This window comes from Euprymna scolopes, chromosome 32 (genome assembly GCF_053919585.1).
Source record: "Euprymna scolopes isolate OS-2025 chromosome 32, ASM5391958v1, whole genome shotgun sequence".
Classification (NCBI taxonomy): domain Eukaryota; kingdom Metazoa; phylum Mollusca; class Cephalopoda; order Sepiida; family Sepiolidae; genus Euprymna; species Euprymna scolopes.
In genome coordinates, this window is record NC_136513.1 from 18,565,302 (window position 1) to 18,587,500 (window position 22,199).

The 22,199-nt window shown below is 33.5% G+C and overlaps 1 protein-coding gene and 2 pseudogenes across 17 annotated transcripts in view; 2 read left to right on the forward strand and 1 right to left on the reverse strand.

The window, feature by feature from the left end:
- Positions 1 to 22,199, forward strand: part of LOC145256229 (ryanodine receptor-like) — a 936,895-nt gene that overhangs the window by 245,000 nt on the left and 669,696 nt on the right. For all 17 annotated transcript variants that reach the window (XM_080114858.1, XM_080114861.1, XM_080114859.1 and 14 more), the window contains exons 3-4: positions 12,245 to 12,346; positions 19,221 to 19,292. In XM_080114858.1, coding sequence (XP_079970984.1) covers positions 12,245 to 12,346; positions 19,221 to 19,292 — 174 coding nt within the window. The remainder of the gene's footprint in view (positions 1 to 12,244; positions 12,347 to 19,220; positions 19,293 to 22,199) is intronic.
- Positions 11,772 to 11,888, forward strand: LOC145256704 (5S ribosomal RNA; annotated as a pseudogene).
- On the reverse strand, positions 13,353 to 13,469 carry LOC145256698 (5S ribosomal RNA; annotated as a pseudogene).

The following is a 22,199-nucleotide window of genomic DNA, read 5'->3' on the forward strand; positions in this document are numbered from 1 at the left end:
CTTTTGTGGTAATAAACTTCTCAAATGCACGTGTTATATTAAGCCGTGTAAGGTGTTAAATATGGCCAAAATCGCCTGTTCCTTCTTCTATCAGATTATTTTGATTATCGATACTTATCGAAGACATTCCAATAGCAAATCCATCTAAGAACACTGCCAAGCAAATATCGTACCTTCCTGTGAAACTTTATAAAAATCGGTCGAGCCGTTTCGAGTCCATAGGGAACGAACTCACACACAGACAAAATTCCTTTTATATAAAGATATTATTTTACACTCGTTATTTTATGCTCACACTATAATAAACATTCAAGACTTCAACAACATCTGAAAACGTCCCAAGGATTACCTCCACCATGCGACATAAAAAATATAAATAATAAAAGTATTATAGCAACATCACTTGAAGAAATGCACTATTCCTGGAATAAGCTACTGTAACTTAGCCAGACGGATAAGATCTTATTTGAGCCGGGGTTTGTATTACTCTACACATAGATTCAAAAAAGTTGTCAAAAAAAAAACAAATATATAACAAATAAATGTAAAAATAAAAAAAAACTATACTGTTAAAAACCCACCGAATATATGTCAGCCTATGTCACAGTAACATATATTGAGCGAGTTTCTAACAGTATTCTGTATAGATTTTTTATTTTTAATTCCTTTTCACAAACCTAGCGTGTTCATTAAAGAGCCGGGCGCCATTTTTAATTTTCCAATACATCGGTAAACACTGTATGTTTTTCGAGCTGAATAAACGTGTTATATTAAATAAAAACACTAAAAACATATCCAGTTAGGTTGAAAAGTAACTTATCTTGCCTTTGATAACATTTATTTGTTATATATTTGTTTTTTGTTTTTTTAACAACTTTTTCGAATCTATGTTTATAGTAATACAAACTCTTGGGTCGTGAATACTATGCGATTTTGAATATTTAGTCAAGGTTTACTTCTGGGGGAAAGTATCCTCATGCCAGGTTGTCCTGACAACGCCCTGTACAGAGAAATCTTAGACACTCGAGAATAGTGTCTAGTAGGACTTCAAGTTCTCTCTAGTAGGTATTCAAGTTTTTTCTAATATGCATTTAACTGGTGTGTTAAAGAAAATTAAAAAAATGAAAAAATGTTTTTACATTTTTTGTCAATGATATGTCAAGTCTGTTTGTATTATTTTGATTAATCGGCAATTATTCTCATCATTCGTTTCGGTCGCTGTACTCTGCGACCTTCTTGAGCTGCGACCTTGAGGGTGGGTTCGTAGATCATAAAGAAAGTTCAATCTTTAGGGGCCACTATGATATTCTTTTAGGGTTTTCCTATGACTCAGTTTTTTAGGATATCTATGCTAATTGTAAATATTAGTGAAAAAAAGGACCCACCCTCAAACTCACGGTTCAAATTCTTGCAATGTAGAGCTAACCCTTCTTTTCCTTAGTAGAGAAAAGGAAACATGTATTCAACACCCGAAGAAGATCGCAGGGCACAGCGACCGAAACGTTGTGCTAATAACACCAAGGATGAGAATAATTGTTCGATTAATCAACATTACACAAACATTCACATCTCATCTCAAAATTACATTAATCATTATCTAGTTTGTTTGTTTGGTTTGGTTTTTTTTCATGCTTCGGTCATAGTTTAAAATACTGATTTTTCCCTCTGATTCTGACGATAGGTGCCCGAAAAAAATGGCGTCTCCAGATCTTATTTGGGCCGTGAATACTATGTGATTTTGAATATTTAGTCAGGGTTTATTAGTTGGGGAAAGTATCCTAATGCCAAGTTGTTCTAACAAACCACTGTACTAGCAGTGTTAGAAATTTCGTGAAAACTATTGAATAATTCCACCCGCCATTTTTCGAAGCTTATAACTCCTCGAAAAATGTCATTCAAGCCCTATTTTTTTTTTCAATTCAAGGAGCAAAGACCAAGGTTTCATTAAAAAAACACAAAACAAACAACGTGGGTTCTTTTTTTTTAAGGTTTTAAACTTCGGACTTTACAGGTAAATTTCTAAAAAACGCTACTTTTTTTGTTTTTAAATTTGAATATATTATTTATTGATCTTTTATCTTCAATTTGTGACATATAAAACTTTGGTACATAAATTAATTATTTACTTTTTAATAGACACTTGAAAATTGGGGGGCGTGAATTTAAAAAAAAACGTTTGTCTAAAATATTATATTCGGTTTATTGGAAAGAGCATAACATTTCACATTGACCCTGAAAATATCGTAAAAATAGAATCAATAGAAAAATTTTGATAGATTTTTAAAGTTTAAAAATTGAAAAATACTGAATCGTAACATTCAATTAATTTCATTACTATTTTTTAAAAAAATATTTCTATTACTTTTTATACAACTTTAATAGTTTATTTTGGAAGTATAATCCATAAAAAAAATAAACAACCCACCTTTAAAAGAGAAATTACGAGTTTTTTATATTTTATTTGCAGTTTCGTGTCAGGGGTGTCAAAAATTCCTACAAAAATTCTGATACACCTACCACTGTACAGACTGACCTTAGAAACTCGAGAATAGTGTCTAGTAGGACTTCAAGTTCTCTCTAGTACGCATTCAAGTTCTCTTTAGTAGACATTCAAGTTCTTTCCAGTGGTCATTCAGGTACTTTCCAATAAGCATTCAACTAATATGTTAAAGAAAAATAAAAAAAATAAATGAACTAGTATTTTTACATTTTTGTCAATGATATGTCAAGTCTATTTGGATGGCGTCGTTTTTGAAGTTGCAAAGAAGTTTGGTTACGTTTGTGATACCATTGAAGCACCGGAAGTTGCAGGTGGTGGCCTGATTGCAAAAGTCAGGAATTAATGAAGTGAATCAGAGAACTTCAATCATTACTAACCAACAGAGTGTTACCGCTTTAACCCAAGGAAAGAGTCTTTCACGGGGCATACGTGTGCAGTATGATGATGTATGGAAGTGAGGACATGTGTTGCATGGAGAGAAATGATATGCAAATTATACGATGGATGTGTAATGTTAGTCTTAAAGACAGGCTTAGATCTGATGACCTCAGAGGAAGATTAAATCTGAAAATTATAGAGAAATGCATGCAGCACATGAGATTTTATCGGTTTGGTCATATTGAAAGAAGGAATGAGAGTTTCGGGGTTAGTAGATGTAGAACAGTTGCATTAGCAGGGTCAGTTTATATGGAAAGGCCAAGAAAACTATGGTAGGAAGTGATAATAATAGAGTTTACAGAAAGAGGGAGAAATGGATACCTGGTCAGAGATAGGTTAGATTAACACATACCAGTATGTAAAACGGACGTTAAACTGATGATGATGATGATGATGATGATGATGATGATGATGATTTTTTGATTTTTTTTACAAAGGGGTCACCACATATCAAGGTCCGGAGGCTACCCGAGGATAAGGGTTAATGTGCGTATGGTAGTGATTGGGACAGTAACGTAGTGATCGTTTGTGGTGGAAATCTGGTATAATTAGAATATTTACGAGGACGGTTAAATAAGAGCTTGTTTATGATGGTGGTGGTGGGGATGTGTGTGTGTGTGTGTGTGTGTGTGTGTGTGTGTGTGTGTGTGTGTGTGTGTGTGTGTTAATTTACTAATTAGTCATGATAATGCCTGCAAACTACTTAAGTACCCAAATGGAGGGGCGAAAAAAGTAAACCGATATGCGAGCCATAATGTACAATTGCAAGATTTTTGTTTTTAGTTAAAAAGTATCTTTTATTTTTTTATTATTGTTAATTTTTGTAAGTTTTTTCGAATCCTGTATTTACCTGAATGTTTAAGAGGACATAAATTAATAGTATTCAATTTCTTCTTCTTCTTCTTCTTCTTCTTCTTCTTCTTCTTCTCTGCTGCTCTTTTCTTATTTCTTTCTCTTTTTCTTTTTCACTTTCTTTTTCACCTTCTTCTTCTTCTGCTGATACTGCTGCTGCTCTTTCCTATTTATTTTCTCTTTTTCTTTTTCACTTTCTTCTTCTTCTTCTTCTTCTTCTTTCTTCTTCTTCTTCTTCAACTATTGCTGCAGCTCTTTCTTGTTTCTCTTTCTCTTCTTTTCGTATTTCTTATTATACATTCTCTTTTTATTCTTTATTCACGTTCTTCCTTTTTTTCTCTCGTCTTATTTTTTTTTCTCTCGCTTTTTTCTCTTCTTCACTCTCTTCTCTCAACATTTTTTTCTTCTCTTTCGTCTTCCTATTCCTTTTCTTCTTCACTTTCTTTCTTTTCTCTCGTCTTATTTTTTCTTTCTCTTCCTCACTTTCTTATCTCCCATCTCTTTCTGCTTCTTCTCTTTCTTTTTCTTCTTCCTCTCCTTCTTTTCTTCTTCCACCCCTTCCCCTTTTTCTCTCCCCCTCTTCTTCTTATTCTACTTCAAACGATCATCCTGTTACAGTCTTACCTTTCTCTCCTGTGCCCCTAGTCCTTACCCCATTTCCCTTACCCCCACAACGCAAAAATACCCCCCGCCCCGATATTGAATTCCCCAATTTCCGATGTTTATTTGTTTTTTTTTTTAATCACGTTTCTGCTCATTATCTACAAACGGCTTATCTATCCATTAACACACACACACACACACTTTCTCTCTCTCTCTCTCTCTCTCTCTCTCTCTCTCTATATATATATATATATATATATATATATATATATATATATATATATATATATATATATATATATATATATATATATACCAACTGCCAGTGCTGCTGGCAGATGCTGGATGTTGGGAGGGAAAGCAGACACCAATCAGATAGCATGTCCAAATTTGGTAGCACCATTTGTAAACTGCTCGTTTGGAACCTCTCCAAACTCTGAAAAACAAACGTAATATCATAGCGCTCTACAGTCATGATGATGATGATGATGATGATGATGACATAAGGGTGCCGAAAAGAGTGTGTGTGTAGTGGGGTGTTTACTTAAATGGTGATGTTCGTATTTACTATGCCTCCTCGCGAGGGCAGAGTTAGACACACAGGATCGTTTTCTTTTTGTTTTTGTTTTTTGTTTTTTTTTTTTTTAATGTGGAGAAAAGGAACAAAAAGTAAAATTTGTCAGTCGTGAAGGTTTTCTCCATTATCTGAAAACAAAAAAAAAAAATTGAAGTGTAGCATCAGAACAGATACTCCACTTTGATCTTGGCCTTAAATGGTGATGTTAAGCAACTTAATAAAAAGATTGAAAGAGAGAAAGAAAGGGCCAACCGATTAGAGAATGCCAAAAAAAAAATGTAAAGAAATAAAGGGAAAAAAGAAAGATAAAAAAGAAATAATTAATTGTAAGAAAGAAACAAGAGAAAAGGAAAAGGAAAAAAGAAAAAAAGCAAGAAAGAAATGAAGAAAGGAAAGGGTTATAGAAATAAAGTGATAGAAAGAGAAAGTAGGAGGAAGACAGAAAGGAAGAGATGAGGAAAAGGAGAAAAAAAGAGAAAAATAAAAAAGAAAGAGAGAAGAAATGAGAAAGGAAGATAGAATGCAAGATGGAGAAATAACTTTTTTTTTAATGTCGGAAGCAAAAAAAAAAAAAACAAGAGAAATAAATAAAAAAAAGAAAGACAGCTTTGGGCACCTTTAAGTATATTTTGGACGATTTAAAAATTACTTTCAAACCCTACTCCAAATGAAGCGTATATATTAAAGTGATTTACAGCTGTTTCAAGGCAATGTTTATTTATTTTAAGTCACATGAAACATCTAATATCAATAGAACAGAATCTCGTAAAAAAGAAAACAAAACTCACAACAATATCAAATAGGTTTATTTTATTTTATTTTATTTTTTGTTACTTGGAGTTACCACTTATCAAGGTCCGAATGCCACTCGAGGATAATAATTAACAAATCTAAGGTGGTAGTGTAGTAATTGCTAATGGTATAAATTGGGTAGAATTTGATTATTTATGAGGACGGCTTAACAGGAACTTGTTTACATTAGATTAAGAAGGTTACCATGTTGTATTCAACTGGGAAGCAGGCCAGTGGAACAGTGTTCGATAGGTGGGAAATTTTGGGAAAGAAGATTTGCTCATGGAATCTGCATTTAGATTTAAGCACAGACAGAGAGTGAGGGAAATCGTTTATAGTGGTTGTAACTAGTCGAGTAATTGTGTTTTGAAAGTTTGGTAACAGGGGTCCATAGATTGGAGTTCAGTCGAGCACTTGCTATGAAAAAATATATAAATAGCGACCATTAACGATTACTACACTACCATTAATTTACCCTTATCCTCGAGTGGCTTTTAGGCTTTGATAAGTGGTGACTCCCAAGTAAAAAGAAGACAAAAAAAACTATTGTTTCTCATCTAATGTCGTGATCATTATACCTTATTCTGTGACGTCTGCAGATCACATGACTTTAGTGAAACAGCCTTCTATTTGCGACCACCATGGTTTGGTGACCTCTGATCTAAGCAGAGTGATTCCTGCATGACACCTTTATGCTTTCTTCTTTCCCCTCTTTCTTTTTTCTTTGAAAGTGAGACAGAGGCAATAATGAGAAAGGGGGTAATGTGAAAAAAAGACAACGTGAGAACGGACAAAATGGGTAAATAAATTTAAAGAAAAAAGAAACAAACAAGAAGAAAAGATACTTGCATGGATTTTAATGATGGTTTTAGAATCAGGGGAGATAACTAATATTTTTTAATTTTCTTTTTTTTTTTTCCAAAAATTCCACAACAAAGTTTCTTATCTAGAACTAGCTGTTTAAGTAACCGATACCGCGGGGCTGCTTTCCAGCTGACTATAATATGGTTGTTTTCAAGCCTAATGTAAACAAGTTCTTGTTGCGCATTCCTCTTAAATATTCAAACCATATCCAATTTCCACCATTACTGATCATCATGGTGTTGTCTCACCAGCCATCTGACACTCATTAACCCTTATCCTCGAGTGGCATTCGGACCTTGATAAACGATGACACCCCTCTTCCAAACTCTTGTAAAAGAAAAAAATCTGAATGTTATTACACTACGTCCTTTTTTCATTCATCCCTTTTTTCATTTCTTTTCTGTTCACCTTGAGAAAGGCAACATCTACAATCCTAACCATAACCCTCTTCCATCCCTATTCTCCTCACACAAGCAACCAGGGGAGGGGGGAACCTTAAGATGAAAAGAAAAGGAAACAACAAAATCTAACTAGGGATCCACGTTAGAACATTAAAACCCGTATCCCATCTAGCCAGTCTAGGCAGCGTTAAATTCCCACCAAGTAGATAACGCAAGTAGACAGTTTTCATAATTGGTAGGTTGCATGTTCCTATTTACGTGCCTCCCCACGAGGGCAGAGTTAGACACAAGGTCGGTTTTTAATGTGGGAGAAATCCAGCTGCCTCAAAAAGGGGCACTCTGAACAGGAATAAAAAATCAAAATTGTCTCAGTCATAAAGGATTTCTCCTCCACTGATCTAAAACAGAAAAGGCGTAATGTAATAGGTTGCATGCTATTAGCAGTTCTTAACGGAATTATATTAGGTAGACTAATCGTATTAGAATACATCTGCGGGATGACAGAGCGTGGTAGGACAGTGGTGGTGGCGGTGAGTGCTTTAGTAGTAGTAGTAGTAGTAGTAGTAGTAGTAGTAGTAGTAGTACGAATAGTTCATGGTCACAGGGATATGAAGAATTTAGTTGCAACAGCTGCTCGTGATGCTATAGCTGGGTAGATAGGAATGAACAGAGACATGGGGATTTAAAAATGTAAGGATATGAAAAAAAGATTTACAGAGATCGATAAAAGAAAAAAAAAATTGACAGCACTGAATTTTTTAGATGAGGGCTGATTGTTTGTATTACTTGCATTGATTGGACTATTGTTCTCATTTTGAGTGTTATTTGTGCAATATAGTATATATAGTGCAGTATATGGGAACCTCTGATTATAAAGAAAAACAAAACTTGTACAACCCCCTCCTTAAAATTTCAACGGTAAAAGAGAGATAATCTCCTCATTATTATTATTATTATTTATTAAAGTTATCTCCCTTGTCAAACAATTTTTCTATTTTCATTTATCTATTTTTTTTTTTTCGCATATACGAAACCACAACGAAAAACAAAAACAACTCTAAGAATACGAAATCATCTATGGAACTTTCTCCTTTCTTTTCCAAGATGGTCTGTGACACAGTGGATAGCAGTGTTGACTCTCTACAGTTCCAAGGTGAACATTATCTGAAGATAGCAATTTCTATCTGACCCAAACAGACCAGAGTGTTAGTTGGCCAAAACGTGATGAAACAACAACTATGGAAGGCAGTAATTAGTGGGGATAAGCAAGACTCAGTATTCCTACCTCATCATGGTTAATTACCTGAAGAAGGGCAGAGGGTGAGTTGGCTGAAACGTGGTGAAACACCAACAGCTATGAAGATAACGGCAACAGTTTGCAAAAAAAAAAAAAAAAAAAACTGAATACACAAGTTTTGGCTGATGTAACCCCCAGATTTAATCTTCCCCTGATCTCACCAGATATAAGCCTGCCTTTAAGACTTGTATTATACATTTATCATATCATTGTCTTATCATTTCTCCTCTTGCAACTCATATTCTTAACTGGTCAGGTTTCATTTCCATGCGTCATCACACTGTATACACATGCCTGAAAGGTTATCTCCCTTGCATGGTACGATGACGTGACACACGGGTCGGAAAATCGAATCTGAAGAGCCAGTACCTTAAAAAAAGAGCACTTTGACCTGCAAGAAAAATGACCGGGCAGCCCCGTCGGCATTCCTCGGCGGGGACACATCAGGCAATTAGCAATAAACTAATCCCTTCTCAAAGGGCGAGAAAGTAAAGCTTGGGAAGGTAGACCTCCTAGAACTACACATGGCTGAACATACCTCAATCAACAAGGGACGAGCTGTTTCAATAATGACCTAAACTCTGTTGGCTTTGATGGCAAGAGGAAAACTGACAGTGGTAACACTCTGCTGGTTAGTAATGACAGAAGTTCCCTTGTTTTTTTGTTTTTTTTGTGGAAGATGATGTTTTTTTTCTGGGTTTATTTTACGTGTGATGACATTTACCAGTGAAAAGTAGACAAAAATCCTATACAAAAGAGATCTGGCTCAGCAATCATTTCTTCTTTCCGTCTTTCAAAATGCTATCTCAAAATGTAAAAATCGATTGAACATTATTACGCTACTAATGTCACTATTACTTTCCTTCTCTCTCATCCAATTTTCTAAACGATTCAAATAATATATATTTGTTTTTGTTTTTTGTTTTTTTACTGGTTGTACCTATCCGGCGTTGCCTGGAATACAATGAAGTCTTTTTACTTTTTATTTATTCACTTTTATAATTAAGTATCACAATTTTAAGCTCAAGGTAGACAACTCTTAAATCCAAAATATGAGTCGCCTCAATTGCTGAATTTTACTTTTAAGTAATTATTTAACAATTTTTTTTTTTGCAACATAGTAGTGTTGGAACGATTCCAATATCTTTCACGATTTCAATTATTGATTCTGCTTAACATTCTCGATTCCGATACGATTGCCGATTCCGATTCTAAAAAAGCAGACTTTCGTTAGGGGATTCCTCATCTACTTTTAAATCTAGGCATAATTTTCTTTTTAACTTGACAAACTTGTTAAAGCTTTCTCCGTATGTATTGTATCCAAGGGTTTCATTTATATTTTTCACTTATGTCAGCAATAAATAATTAAATTAAATATATGTGCAAAAGGATCGTTTTTGGAATCAGAAGTTAGATTCAATTGTTTTTTTCCCCCGATTCCGATACCGATTCCAATACCCCAAAAGTGTCGATTCTGATTCTGATCAATCGTCTCTACACCTTTATACAGTTAACTATCTGTACTTACTAGACATTGCTCAAAAAAAAAAAATATATATATATATATAAAGCTGAATGTGTGTGTGTGTGTATGTGTGTGTGTGTGTGTGTGTGTGGTCACGAATAGGCTCCTATATGGTTGACTATTTTAAAAAACTGATTACATATAATGATAGAAGATGTATCGAGACACAGGAATGGGTATGTTTGATCTGGCAGAACGGTGGTTCATTAAAATTGTGGGGTCTGCGTTCGCACCTGGTCCACAAAGTATGGAAATAAAAAATTTAAAAATTAAAAAAAAATGTTTACAAGGGTTTTTGATATAAATGTACATAAGAATACTTTGATAAGTATGTTTTAAATTAAATAGGGATGGTATAATAAAATTGTGGGGTCTGCGTTTGCGCCTGGCCTCCATAAAATGGAAATAGGCACAAATTTTAATAAAGACTTTTCTATTTGCGTAAGTATACTTTGATAATTATGTTTCAGTTTGAAGAAATATAGTATAATAAAATTATGGGATGTTCGTTCGCACCTGACCTCCATAGAATGGAAATATGTCGCAAAGTTTAACAAGGTTTTTCTAATATAGATGCAAAGAATATTGTGATAAGTGTTTCAATGTGAACAGGTATGGTATAATAAATTATGGGATTGATCTATTTTATTTTTACTTTCATCATATTTTGCTTTGGTTTTGATACCCCCAAATTCGAAGCTATCTCTTTACAGCCCTTCCTTTTCATAACCTATCATACTTTCATAAATCAGAGTTCATTTTCTGTAGGCTGTTTTTGAACCCAGTCAACGACGGGTACTTTTGCTAGTATATATATATATATATTTCATTAAATAAAATAGACGTTTTTTGTCTATTAATTCTATTTTCGATCCTTTCCAACTTCCAAATAATAGTTTTCATTTCTGGCAGGAACTGGCTGATGGAATCACCATATTTATTATAAGCCCGAGTACTTTCCAATCCTTCAGGGTTCATCGTCAGGGATAAATTAACTTAACTGGTTTTGAACAATTTATATATGTTTTTATATTGTTCAAAACCAGAAGGATTGGAAAGTACTCGGACTTATGATAGATATGGTGATTCCATCATCCAGTTCCTACCAAATATACCTAAGAGAAAAAATGCTACCTAAATATACAGGGTGGGGCAGAGCAATTTGCTTATTTAATTCATATTCGAAATTAAAATGTGCAAGTTGCTCTGCCCCACCCTATATATATATATATATATATATATATATATATATATATATATATATATAGAGAGAGAGAGAGAGAGAGAGAGAGAGAAATATAGTAAATAATTATGTCAGCCCCTTTAAGAAACTTGTTTCTTATCGTTGAGCACTTCTAGTTGTAATAAGTCGGCAAGCTTAGCTCATATGCGCAGATCGTCATATGATGAGTAGATCACTGTGACTGACGTTAAAAACATTTAAAAAGAATAAATGTTTAAATTCCAACTGTATCTCTCGCAGTTGACAGTAGCCGAATGGTTCGAGTCCTTGCTAATGAAGCCAGACATGACTTCTGTTGCCGGGGTTCGAATCTCTCGACTGAAAGGGTGTTAATCATGACACCCTGCACTAATTATTCCCGAGAAAATGAAACACTAGTGTCTGTAGGTATTTAATAATCATTATAGTAAATAATTATATATATATATATATTCATATGTATGTTTGTATGTATATATATGTATATATACATATATATATATAGTGATATACAAATAAATACTTCTACATGATTATTTATTGCTCGCATTCTCTCGAATTCAGGTCAATAACAGTTTGACATACGATCTATTCAGAGATTACTCTGAATTACTTTTATTTTCTTATTATATATATATATATATATATATATATATATATATATTGTTTTTTTCCGATTAATAAATAATAATAATAATATATATACGGCATAATCGCGTTGATACACCGGTTCTTGTCAGATCACCGAAGTTAAGCAACGTTGAGCCTGGTTAGTATCAGATGGGTGACCATTTGAGAATTCTAGGCGCTGTATGTGCTCTCCGCTTATCTCGGCATTTGTTTCCAGTCGTCCTGTACTTCACTTGCCACTGGTATTTAACAATGTCTTCTCAGGAGAGGTGTGGTTGGAGATTGCTCACCCCCTGTCACAAAAATTTCACGCGCAAGCAACCCTTCATGGATATCCATAGTCTGTCCAAGACTGAACGAGCCTGCTATATATATATATATATATATATATATGTAATGTGTGTGTGTGTGTTTTCAGCATTTTATATGTTTAGTTGGTGGTCAGTTGTTATTTGACTAATAAAATTGTTTTTCTTTGATTCTCATAAAATTGTTATATTAATTTGTATTTTCATATATCGTTTATTTTTTGTTCCCCCACAGGATGTACCACCTGATATGTCAGTATGTGCCTTTGTTCTGGAACAAGCCCTTTCGGTCCGGGCTTTGCAGGAGATGGTCACGTCAAAATCACACGACTCCAGAGTAAGTAATTCTCCTTCTATTGAGAAGATAAAAAAAAAAAGGTCTATAATTTGATCTTTCTTGTGTAATGTAGTTGATTGATTAGGATTCTAACATAGAGAAAGTAACATATCTAGAGATCCTAAATGGTGTGGATATGTAACCAACGCTAACATGTAACAGATACCATGGCCATTGTTTCTAGAATAACTGCTAGTGGTTATCAATTAGTCAGCATGCCTTGAACAGACAACTTCTAAACAGTTTCATAGCATCTTAATTCATTCACAATATGGTTCCTCAAACACTTGGCTAAAATACCGTGAGACAAGATATAATCCATGATCAACTGATCTGAGTTCAAGCATCCACAACTTATGTTGGATATTTGAGCCGTGTGTGCCGAGAAATCATTTTTGCCAAAAAAGCATGCATCTGCATTATCAAATGTACCAAAAGGCTATTTGAATAAAAATTATGTACTAGACATCTTAATACCTCTGCTGTGTATAACGAAGATTGTCTTGACAAAAACTTGCCACTGTAGAACAATAATAATTATCAAATGTCCAAAGAGTCATTTGAATAAAAATTATAAATCTGACAAGCACCTACATATAAAAGCAACCATCTTGAAATTGTCAAAACGAAAGTTGGAAATATATTTGAAAGATTATTTTTGGCAAAATGTTACACAGGTGTAATCAAAATCATGTTAATCCAGTAAATCATGATGGCCGAAAAATGCCTTTGAGACTGTGGTTACAGTGACTATACCAGTCATAAAGGGGCGTTTCAGGTGGTCACAAATTCTTATATATAATAATAACTAAAAAAGATATTGTTGTTGGTTACCAACTGAGCTGAGAAGAATGAACACATTGAATTCCTGTGTACAGTAAAAATAAAATAGTGCTCCTTCAGTCTTTGACAGACTATGTATACCTGAGTCGACATTGTTAAATACCAATGGCAATGAAGTGTCTGTACAGGACGACTGGTGACAAATGCTGAGATAAGTGGAGAGCACATACAGCGCCTAGAATTCCGAAATGGTCACCCATCTGGTACTAACCAGGCTCAATGTTGCTTAACTTCGATGATCTGATGAGAACCGGTGTATCAACGCGATTATGCTGTATGTATAGAACTCTGGGATGCAGCATTGAAAATTTGTAATAAAATACAGTACAGTATATAATACACATATATATAATAAAATAACATTATAAAGAACACCATAACGTGGGGCAAATACTGTTACCAGGGGCCGGAAAGACAACATATTCCACATCTTAACCTGAAAAAAACGTATCCTGGGGTCACCGTATCCCGAGGTTCGACTGTATACATTTTTCTCCTAACAACTAACTATCAACAACTGTCACCAAGAATAAAGGCATTTTTAAAATATTTTTATATATCCACGCGTTGTTCTTTTAAACTGCAGAAATACAACACTTAACCATTCAACCACATTTAATCAATGACATTAATCCATATGTTAATATTATTATTATTATTATTATTATTTATATTATTATTAATCATATATTTATTATATTATTTATATTATTATATATATTATATATATTATATATATATATATATTATATATGTATTATATATATATATTATATATATATATATATAATATATATATATTATTATATATATATATTATATATTATTTTTTTTTTTTTTTTACACAGTGGTCACCACTTATCAAGGCCCGGAAGCCACTCAGGGATAAGGGTCATTGCAAGTACATTACGTTAGTGTGGAGATTTTAAGAAGTGTTTACTTAAGGGGGCGGTTCATTAGGAATTTGTTAACGTTGGACTTGAACACATCCAAGTTCTAGTCAGGTGGGAAGCAGGCAGACGGAACAGAGTTCCACAGGCGTGCAGTTTTAAGAAAGAAGGCAGATATATATATAATATAATATATATATATTATATATATTATATTATATATATATTATATATATATTATATATATTATATATATTATTATACATAGTATTATATATTTATTATTATATTATTATTAATCATATATTGAATCTTCTATAAGGTTAAAAAAGAACAATGCAAACAGACATCTTGTTGCTCAATTCCCTAATACTAACCCTTTACATCCAAGTGAAAAAATACCTTGTTTGGGTCAAATAAGTGTAAAAGTTAATAATTTATTAGATGAGGATTGAGAATTTCGATTCTTCAGTTGTTCTTATCTTTAGTGTTATATTCACAACGTTTCGATCGATGTAACCTCTGACTTGATGATGGTGATGATGAGGATGAGGATGAGCAGGATGATGAGCGTGATGACAATAATGGTCAGCATCATGACAATAACGATGATAAATGAAGAAGATGACCAAGATAGTGCTGCTGCTGCTGGCGATGATGATGATGATGATGTGCATGATGACAATAATGACCAACATCATAACAATGATAAATGATGAAGATGACCATAATAGTGGTGACGATGATGATGCTCATGATGCACGAGATAACAATACTGATCAACATCATGACAATGACGATGATGATAAATGATGAAGATGACCGTAATAATGCTGGTGATAGTGATGATGGATGATGGTGACGATGATGACGATGATGATGATGATGATGATGATGATGATGATGATGATGATGACAATGGTGATGATGATAAGGAGGAGGGTGACGGAAATGATGAGGATGATTACAACAATTACAACAATAATGAAAACGATGATGATGATGAAGACAGTGAAAACAATGATGATGAACATGATGTATTTGGACTTTTGGCTAGGTACAAAGTGCGGTATCTGTTCTGATGCTACATTTCAGCTTTTCTGTCGTCGATCAGTGATTGAGAAATCCTTCTAGACTGATACATTTTCTTTTTTTTATTCCTATCCAGAGTACTCCTTTTGAAATAGCTAGATTTCCCCCACATTAAAAACCAACCTTGTGTTTAACATTGCCCTCGCAGGGAGGCAAGCAAATAGGAATGATGATGATGATGATGATGATGATGATGATGATGATGCCAACAATGACCACGATGACAACGATCACGATGATGAAAAAAACAACAATGAAATTCATTTTTATAAATTTTAAGCCTCAAATGCTTAAATGTCAATGAAGAATGCAAATTTATAGCTTTTAAAAATGAAAATTAGTTTGACCGGGAAAAATCAATAAATTGCAGATGAAAAATATTTGAAACATAATTAAATTTGCTGAAGCTGGTGCTTGTCAGAAATATGAATTATTTTTAAGAATTTGATCGAATAGCAATAAAAGACCATTTAGAATGATAGGCACAGATTTGATTTTGATTATTATCGGAATTGGTATTTTACGAGAATGTCTTCGCTACTGAAACACAGATCTAAAAAGAAGAAACGATGAACAGCATTCGTAACGAACAAAAGAAAAGTCGGATATAGGACAGGGAGAGATACAAATTTCGCATTAACAACATAACATAAAAGAACGAATGCTTCTGGGCTTAACCTTTACTCCTGATCTGAGATGGAACACATACATCAAATCTGTTGCTAAGGTCACTGGAAAAATGGTGGAATCCTTCTATTTCACTGCTGATGCAATTCTCTATATAAGAGCCAAGTATGTCCAATGATGGAGTATTGTTGCCATATTTGGGCAGGAACTGCTAGAAGCAGCTTATCCTGCCTTGACAGAGTTCAAAATAGACTTAATAGCTTAGTAGGGGATGCCCTTTTCTCTTCCCTGCAACCTCTTTTCCACAGAAGAGACATTGCGAGCCTGTCTCTGCTTTATCGTTATTTCCATGGCAAGTGTTCGTCTGAACTATAATTTATGGACCCCCCCCTCACCAAACTTTCACGAAAAACACCCATCATCTAGTTCAAACCGCTGTTAATAATTTTCCACATTCTTTATCTGTGCCTAAACCGAAACATAGATTCCATGAACAAAGTTTCTTTCTTAGAACTGCACGCCTGTGGAACTGTGATCTGCTCGTCTGTTTTCCAGCTGACTACAATTTGATTGTCTTCAAGTCCAACATAAACAAGTTCTTGATGCACCGTCCCCTTAAATAATCCAATTTACCAAATTTCCACAACTAACGATTACTACAAAATTATCCCATTGACTACTGTACACTCAATAACCCTTATCCTCGAGTGACCTCTGGGCCTTGATAAGTGGTGACCACTATGTAAAAAAAAAAAAGAAAGCCTACAAGACATGTTGAGTATGGTTATGACTCCATAATTCTTGCCTCTTAACATTTCTTTGCTTCCCAACGAAAGCAAGATGAGACACAAAGGTCGTTTTTAATGCGGGAGAAAACCAGCTCTTCAAAAAGGGTCACTCTGGAAGTAGGCAAAAATAAAAATTATCTTAGTATAGAAGGGTTTCCTCTACATTGACTAAGGACAAATTAATTATTATTTGGATTGTTTGGACCACTGTTCTCATCTCCAGTGTCATTTTCACAACATTTCGGTTGATGTAACCTCCGACCTTCTTCGGGTGTATCTTGTCACACACAGAAATGTTTCTCGGGAATCTGGACGGAATTTTGAATGGAATCTTTTATTAACTTCAAGGGAGTAGCATGCTCTTGCACCATCAGCCATGACTGGCTGGGGGTCCTAAGTAATTCGCAATTGTATTTTTTAGTCGCCCAAACTGAGAATTGAACCTTCAAACTTAAGGAGAATATCACTTTTACAAGTGATTTTTCCAAGTATTTTAACCACTGTGCCATGGGTTTGTTGCAGCATGAATTTTAGGAGCCTTAAATGTATTTATTTTTTTTAATTTATGGTTATAGCTATCACTATTTATTACTAATTATTATTACTATATATTTCTGTATATATATATTATTAATTATTAGGTTGATAAGAAAGTTCTTGCAGAATTTTAAATTTTGGTTTCAAATGATGTATTTTCAAAAAAGTTTTCGTTATAATACCTTTACTTTATACATCATTTTAAATGTCGTTTTTCGCTTTATCCAATCGTTTAAATTAGAATCGTTTTAAAAATAATCATGTCTTCTTTTCAAAACATTGAATACAAGATGGTAAAAAGCAAATTCACACAATTTTCTTGTTTCAATTCAAGCTAGGCCGAAAAGCTGCTGAAACAGCTTGCAATATCAACAAAGTGGTGGTTTAAATAATTTCGTGGTGGTGACGAGTCTTGAAGATGATGAGCATAATGGTCGGCCATCGGATGCTGACAACGATCAATTAAGAGCCTTAGTTGAAGCCAATCCATGCACAACTGTTCGAGAACTTGCTTCTGAATTAGACGTAATATAGACAATAATCTCCAACCACTTGAGAGAGATTGGAAAAATAAAAAACCTTGATAAATGGATGCCTCACGAATTGAACAACAACCAAAATCTTCCCTTTTCTACACAACAAGAATGACCCGTTTCTTGACCAGATTGTGATTTGGAATGAAAAGTGGGTTCTTTGTGACAACTGGTGACACTCAGCTCAGTGGTTAGACACCGACAAAGCTCCATAACACTTTCTGAACTCAGAGTTGTACCAAAAGAAGGTCATGTTGACTGGTTTCATCTATTACAGTTTTTTGAATGCAGGCGAAACCATTACGGTGGTGAAGTAATGTCAAAAAATAGATGAAATGCATCAGGAACCTTGTCAACACGTTGCTAAACCGACTCTGCAGAAGTTGAACAAATTAGGCTACGAAACTCTGCCTCATCTGCCATACTCTCCAGACCTCTCGCTTACCGACTACCACTTTTTCAAGCATCTTGACAACTTTCTGCGTGGGAAATGCTTCAAAAACCTAAGCGATATCAAAAACGCCGTCAGTGACTTCATCACCAACAAAATGCAAGATTTTTACGGTACTGGCATAAATATACTTGTTCTACATTTGCAAGTGTGTTAATTCTGATGGTGCGTATTTCGATCAATAATTTTTTGTTTGAGCCAGATATGGTCAGCTAGATTTAAAATTTAAAGACTGCAAGAATTTTCTTGTTGACCTGTTTGTTTGTGTGCTTGTTTGTTCACAATTTGATTAATATATATAAAATGTCCATTATTTTCCTATTTCATATATTTCTATATATAGTATGATCCTTGCAAAATATAAGATTAAGAGGTAACCTTATTTGCATATTACATTAGGGAAAATCGATGTTACTAAATAGCTGTTTGTTAGTTACTCTTTATAGCAAGAGAATTGTTTTAAGTGTGCTATGTAAGATTGTTATTTAAAGTTGATTTATATTGATAATATATTTAATTTATTTTGAATTATTATTACCAACATTGATATTTTTAGAAACTGGTTAGAGTTATTTCCCCTGTTGTCTTGTCTATTACATAAGTCTGAAACGTCGGTTTGTGTGTTTGTGTGTGTGTGTGTTCGTATATCCACTAAAAACTTTGTATTGTGGATTGTTTAATAGTGGAATTGTATTGCGGATATTCTTTTATTTTTGAAGCATAAATATATCTATTAGATTCTTAACTTTCTATCTGTCGACTTGATTCTGTAATCCAAAAATCAAGATAGTTCCGGATATGACCTTCAACTATATCCAGTGCTGAGGCCCCAGCTTGCGGGCTTTGGAGAGTGTGGAGCCACCCTTTAATTGCAATTGCTCCCAGGTCCACTCTGATCCGGAGTGGTAGTACCTGTTAGGGTCCCAACTATGGGTTGAATAGAAACCGACTTGAAAACAACAAATATATTCTATTAAAAAACCGTTCTTCAAAATCACTGGATTCGGCATTAAATAACCTGAAAAGGGTTGATATGCCATAAAACAAAAACAACCAACAAAAAATTTAGAAAGAATACCAATTCTTATCCATTTCTTTTTCTCATGATCACAGGCCACACAGTCAGGACACAGGACCCTTTTATATGGACATGCAGTTTTGTTACGACATCTTCACAGCAGCATGGTAAGTATTTTTTTTTTATTTAGGTATTATGTCATCCCCTTTAAGAAACTTGATTCTTATCGTTGAGCACTTTCAGTTGTAATAAGTCGGTCATTCTCAACGTTGTCCCTTACTTTTGGACGTTCCTGTTTTGAAAATAAATAATTGTTATAATTCTTTTTCTATCCTTTACAAATGATAGTAGTATTATGGATGATAACGACTACCAGTTGTCAAAATTTCAGCTTTTCACATTTGTTATTTCTAACAAATATTAGGTTTTTAAATTTTGTCCCTTAGTTTTGAACGCTACTACATATATATATATATATATATATATATATATATAAAGTTATGAAAATATATATGGCAATTAAGCTATACAGGACATTATATTCATTCTTGTTTCATTCTCGTAAGAATTCGTCAGGCTTATACAATGCGAAATATTCTGTGTAGCTTAATTGCCATATATATTTTCATAACTTACTACCTAGCTTCCGGACAAGATCAAAGTGTAGTATCTGTTCTTCAGATGCTGCACTTAAGATAATTTGTACCAGTCAATGGAGGGGAAACCCTCTATACTGGGACAATTATTATTTTTGGTAACCAGAGTGCCCCCTTTTTGCCTACTTTTAGGGGAGCTGGTTTTTACCTCACATTAAAAACGGCCTTGTGCCTAATTTGCTCAGTGGGGGAGCAAATAAATACCATCTGTTCTTCAGATGCTGCACTTTAATTTCTTGTTCTCTGTCAGTGGAGGAGAAATCCTTCACGACTGAGACAATTTTTATTTTTGTTCCTTTTCTCCACGTTAAAAAATGACCCTGGTGTCTAACTCTGTCCTGTGGGGAGGCATTGTAAATAGGAACTTATTACCTAGCTGTACCTATGTATTGAGCACTGTTGAAGTAAATACTGATAAATTTACGCATAAAATTATATCTTCGTATATTAATTCATGTGATTAAATGAAGTAATCATATATATATATATATATATATATATATATATATATATATATATATATATATATATATACATATATATATATAACTTACTGAAAAAAGAACAACAGCAAAATGAAAAGGTCCTTCAGTTTCCGATGATGGATTTTTTTAAGTCCGAAAGATAAGATACATTTCAATTACAAAAAGAGAGAAAAAAAAAACAAAAAAAACAAAGATGTTATAACAACTAAAGGGAAAAAACTCCAATGATTTTTACTTTTTTTTCTCATTAAATAAAATGTTTGCACTTGAAATGGTTTCTGAAACAGTTTATCTGTTCATTCAAAAAATTTTATTTTTATATAAATTATATATAAAATATCTCTCTTGTGAATTTATGCTTTCGAATTCATTATTTTATTTGTGTTTAGCATTTAACGTTTCTATCGCGTTTAATTATTAACAATTGTCTTCTATTAAAAATGTTTCTCTAAAACCGGTTCTCCCCAAACGTGCTTGATAAATAATAATTAATTATAATTAATGTAGAAGAAAACACAACCATACATGTTTGAAGTTTAATTATCAATAATATTATTAATTAATATTTAATTAATATAAACTCATTCAAAATCTGAAACAAAATAAAACCGTCAAAAGAAAAAGTAAAAAAGTAGGCTTGTCTGAATCAAATATCGATATATTAAGCGAATCGATATTTGGGCCTTACTTCGGAAATCCAACAATTTAAAATTATATGGTAGGTCTGGCCCAATCATAACTATAAAATTATAGCTGGAGTAAGTATTTTCAAAATCTGAAGCCAAAAATATACATTCATGCCAATAACACTATGGAAAGAAAAATAGAATATATTCATAACAATACCAGTGGAAACTGAAGATGAAAAAGTAGGCTTGTCCAAATCAAGTATCGATATATTTAACAAATTGCTATTTAGGCCTGACTTTAGAAATCTAACAAAATAATATTATATTTTAGATTTGGCCCAATTATAACTATAAAATCTTAGTTGAATAAGTATTTTTAAACTCTGAAGCAAAATAAAATATACTAGCAGGGCCTGTGGAAATTCCATAGCAGACTCTTTCATATGTAATATATTGAAGTTGGCATTCTGTGGATGTTCAGCGTAAATAAAGACGCCCTAATATCATTGTAGCTCTTTTGTTAACATTGCAAAAGGATTTACCTAAGTTAGCAGGGACTTGGCCCAGTCATAGTATACACTTAATTTATGCAGATTTCGTATTTATTATTATAGACTACATTTTCTATCGATTCTTATATAGTATAAAGTTTTGATTTCAAAAAAAAAAAATATATAACCATATGACTTGGGTGTATCAGCTTAAATCGAAACCAAAACTAAAACTTATGAAGAATTCTTGGTAAAATTATTTATTACAAGAAAGAGAAGGTGATTAAGCAATTAAACAGAAGTAAAAAGATGTAAGCGTGACACACAAAATAACACACATGCTATCGTATTAATAGAAAGAAGATTCATGACAATAATAGTAAAAAAAAAAAAAGGCGAAAGCATAGGTGTGTCCAGATCAAGTATCGATGTGTTAGTTTATTAAATTGCTATTTGGGCCTGACTTCGGACGTCCAACAAGAAAATATTATATGTTAGATTTGATCCAACCATAACTATAAAAACTCTGGTTGTCATGAATAAATACTTTTTGGTCTCCCAATTTATGAGGGAGGGACCTATGTTTTCAATCGCGTCGGGGCGTCCGTCCAGGCGTCCGTTCATGCATCCATCTGTCCTTGCGTCCGTTAATCTGGACAGTTACCAGATAACTGTTCATTAGTTTTTTTCTGAGATTTTGCCACAAATTGTATTTTGTTAAATAGATGTGCACAGAAAAAAAAAATTTTTAACGAAAATTCCCGTTGCGCCTCCAGGGGCTCAAAAGAGGTCAAAAATGCCCTAAAATGGCCA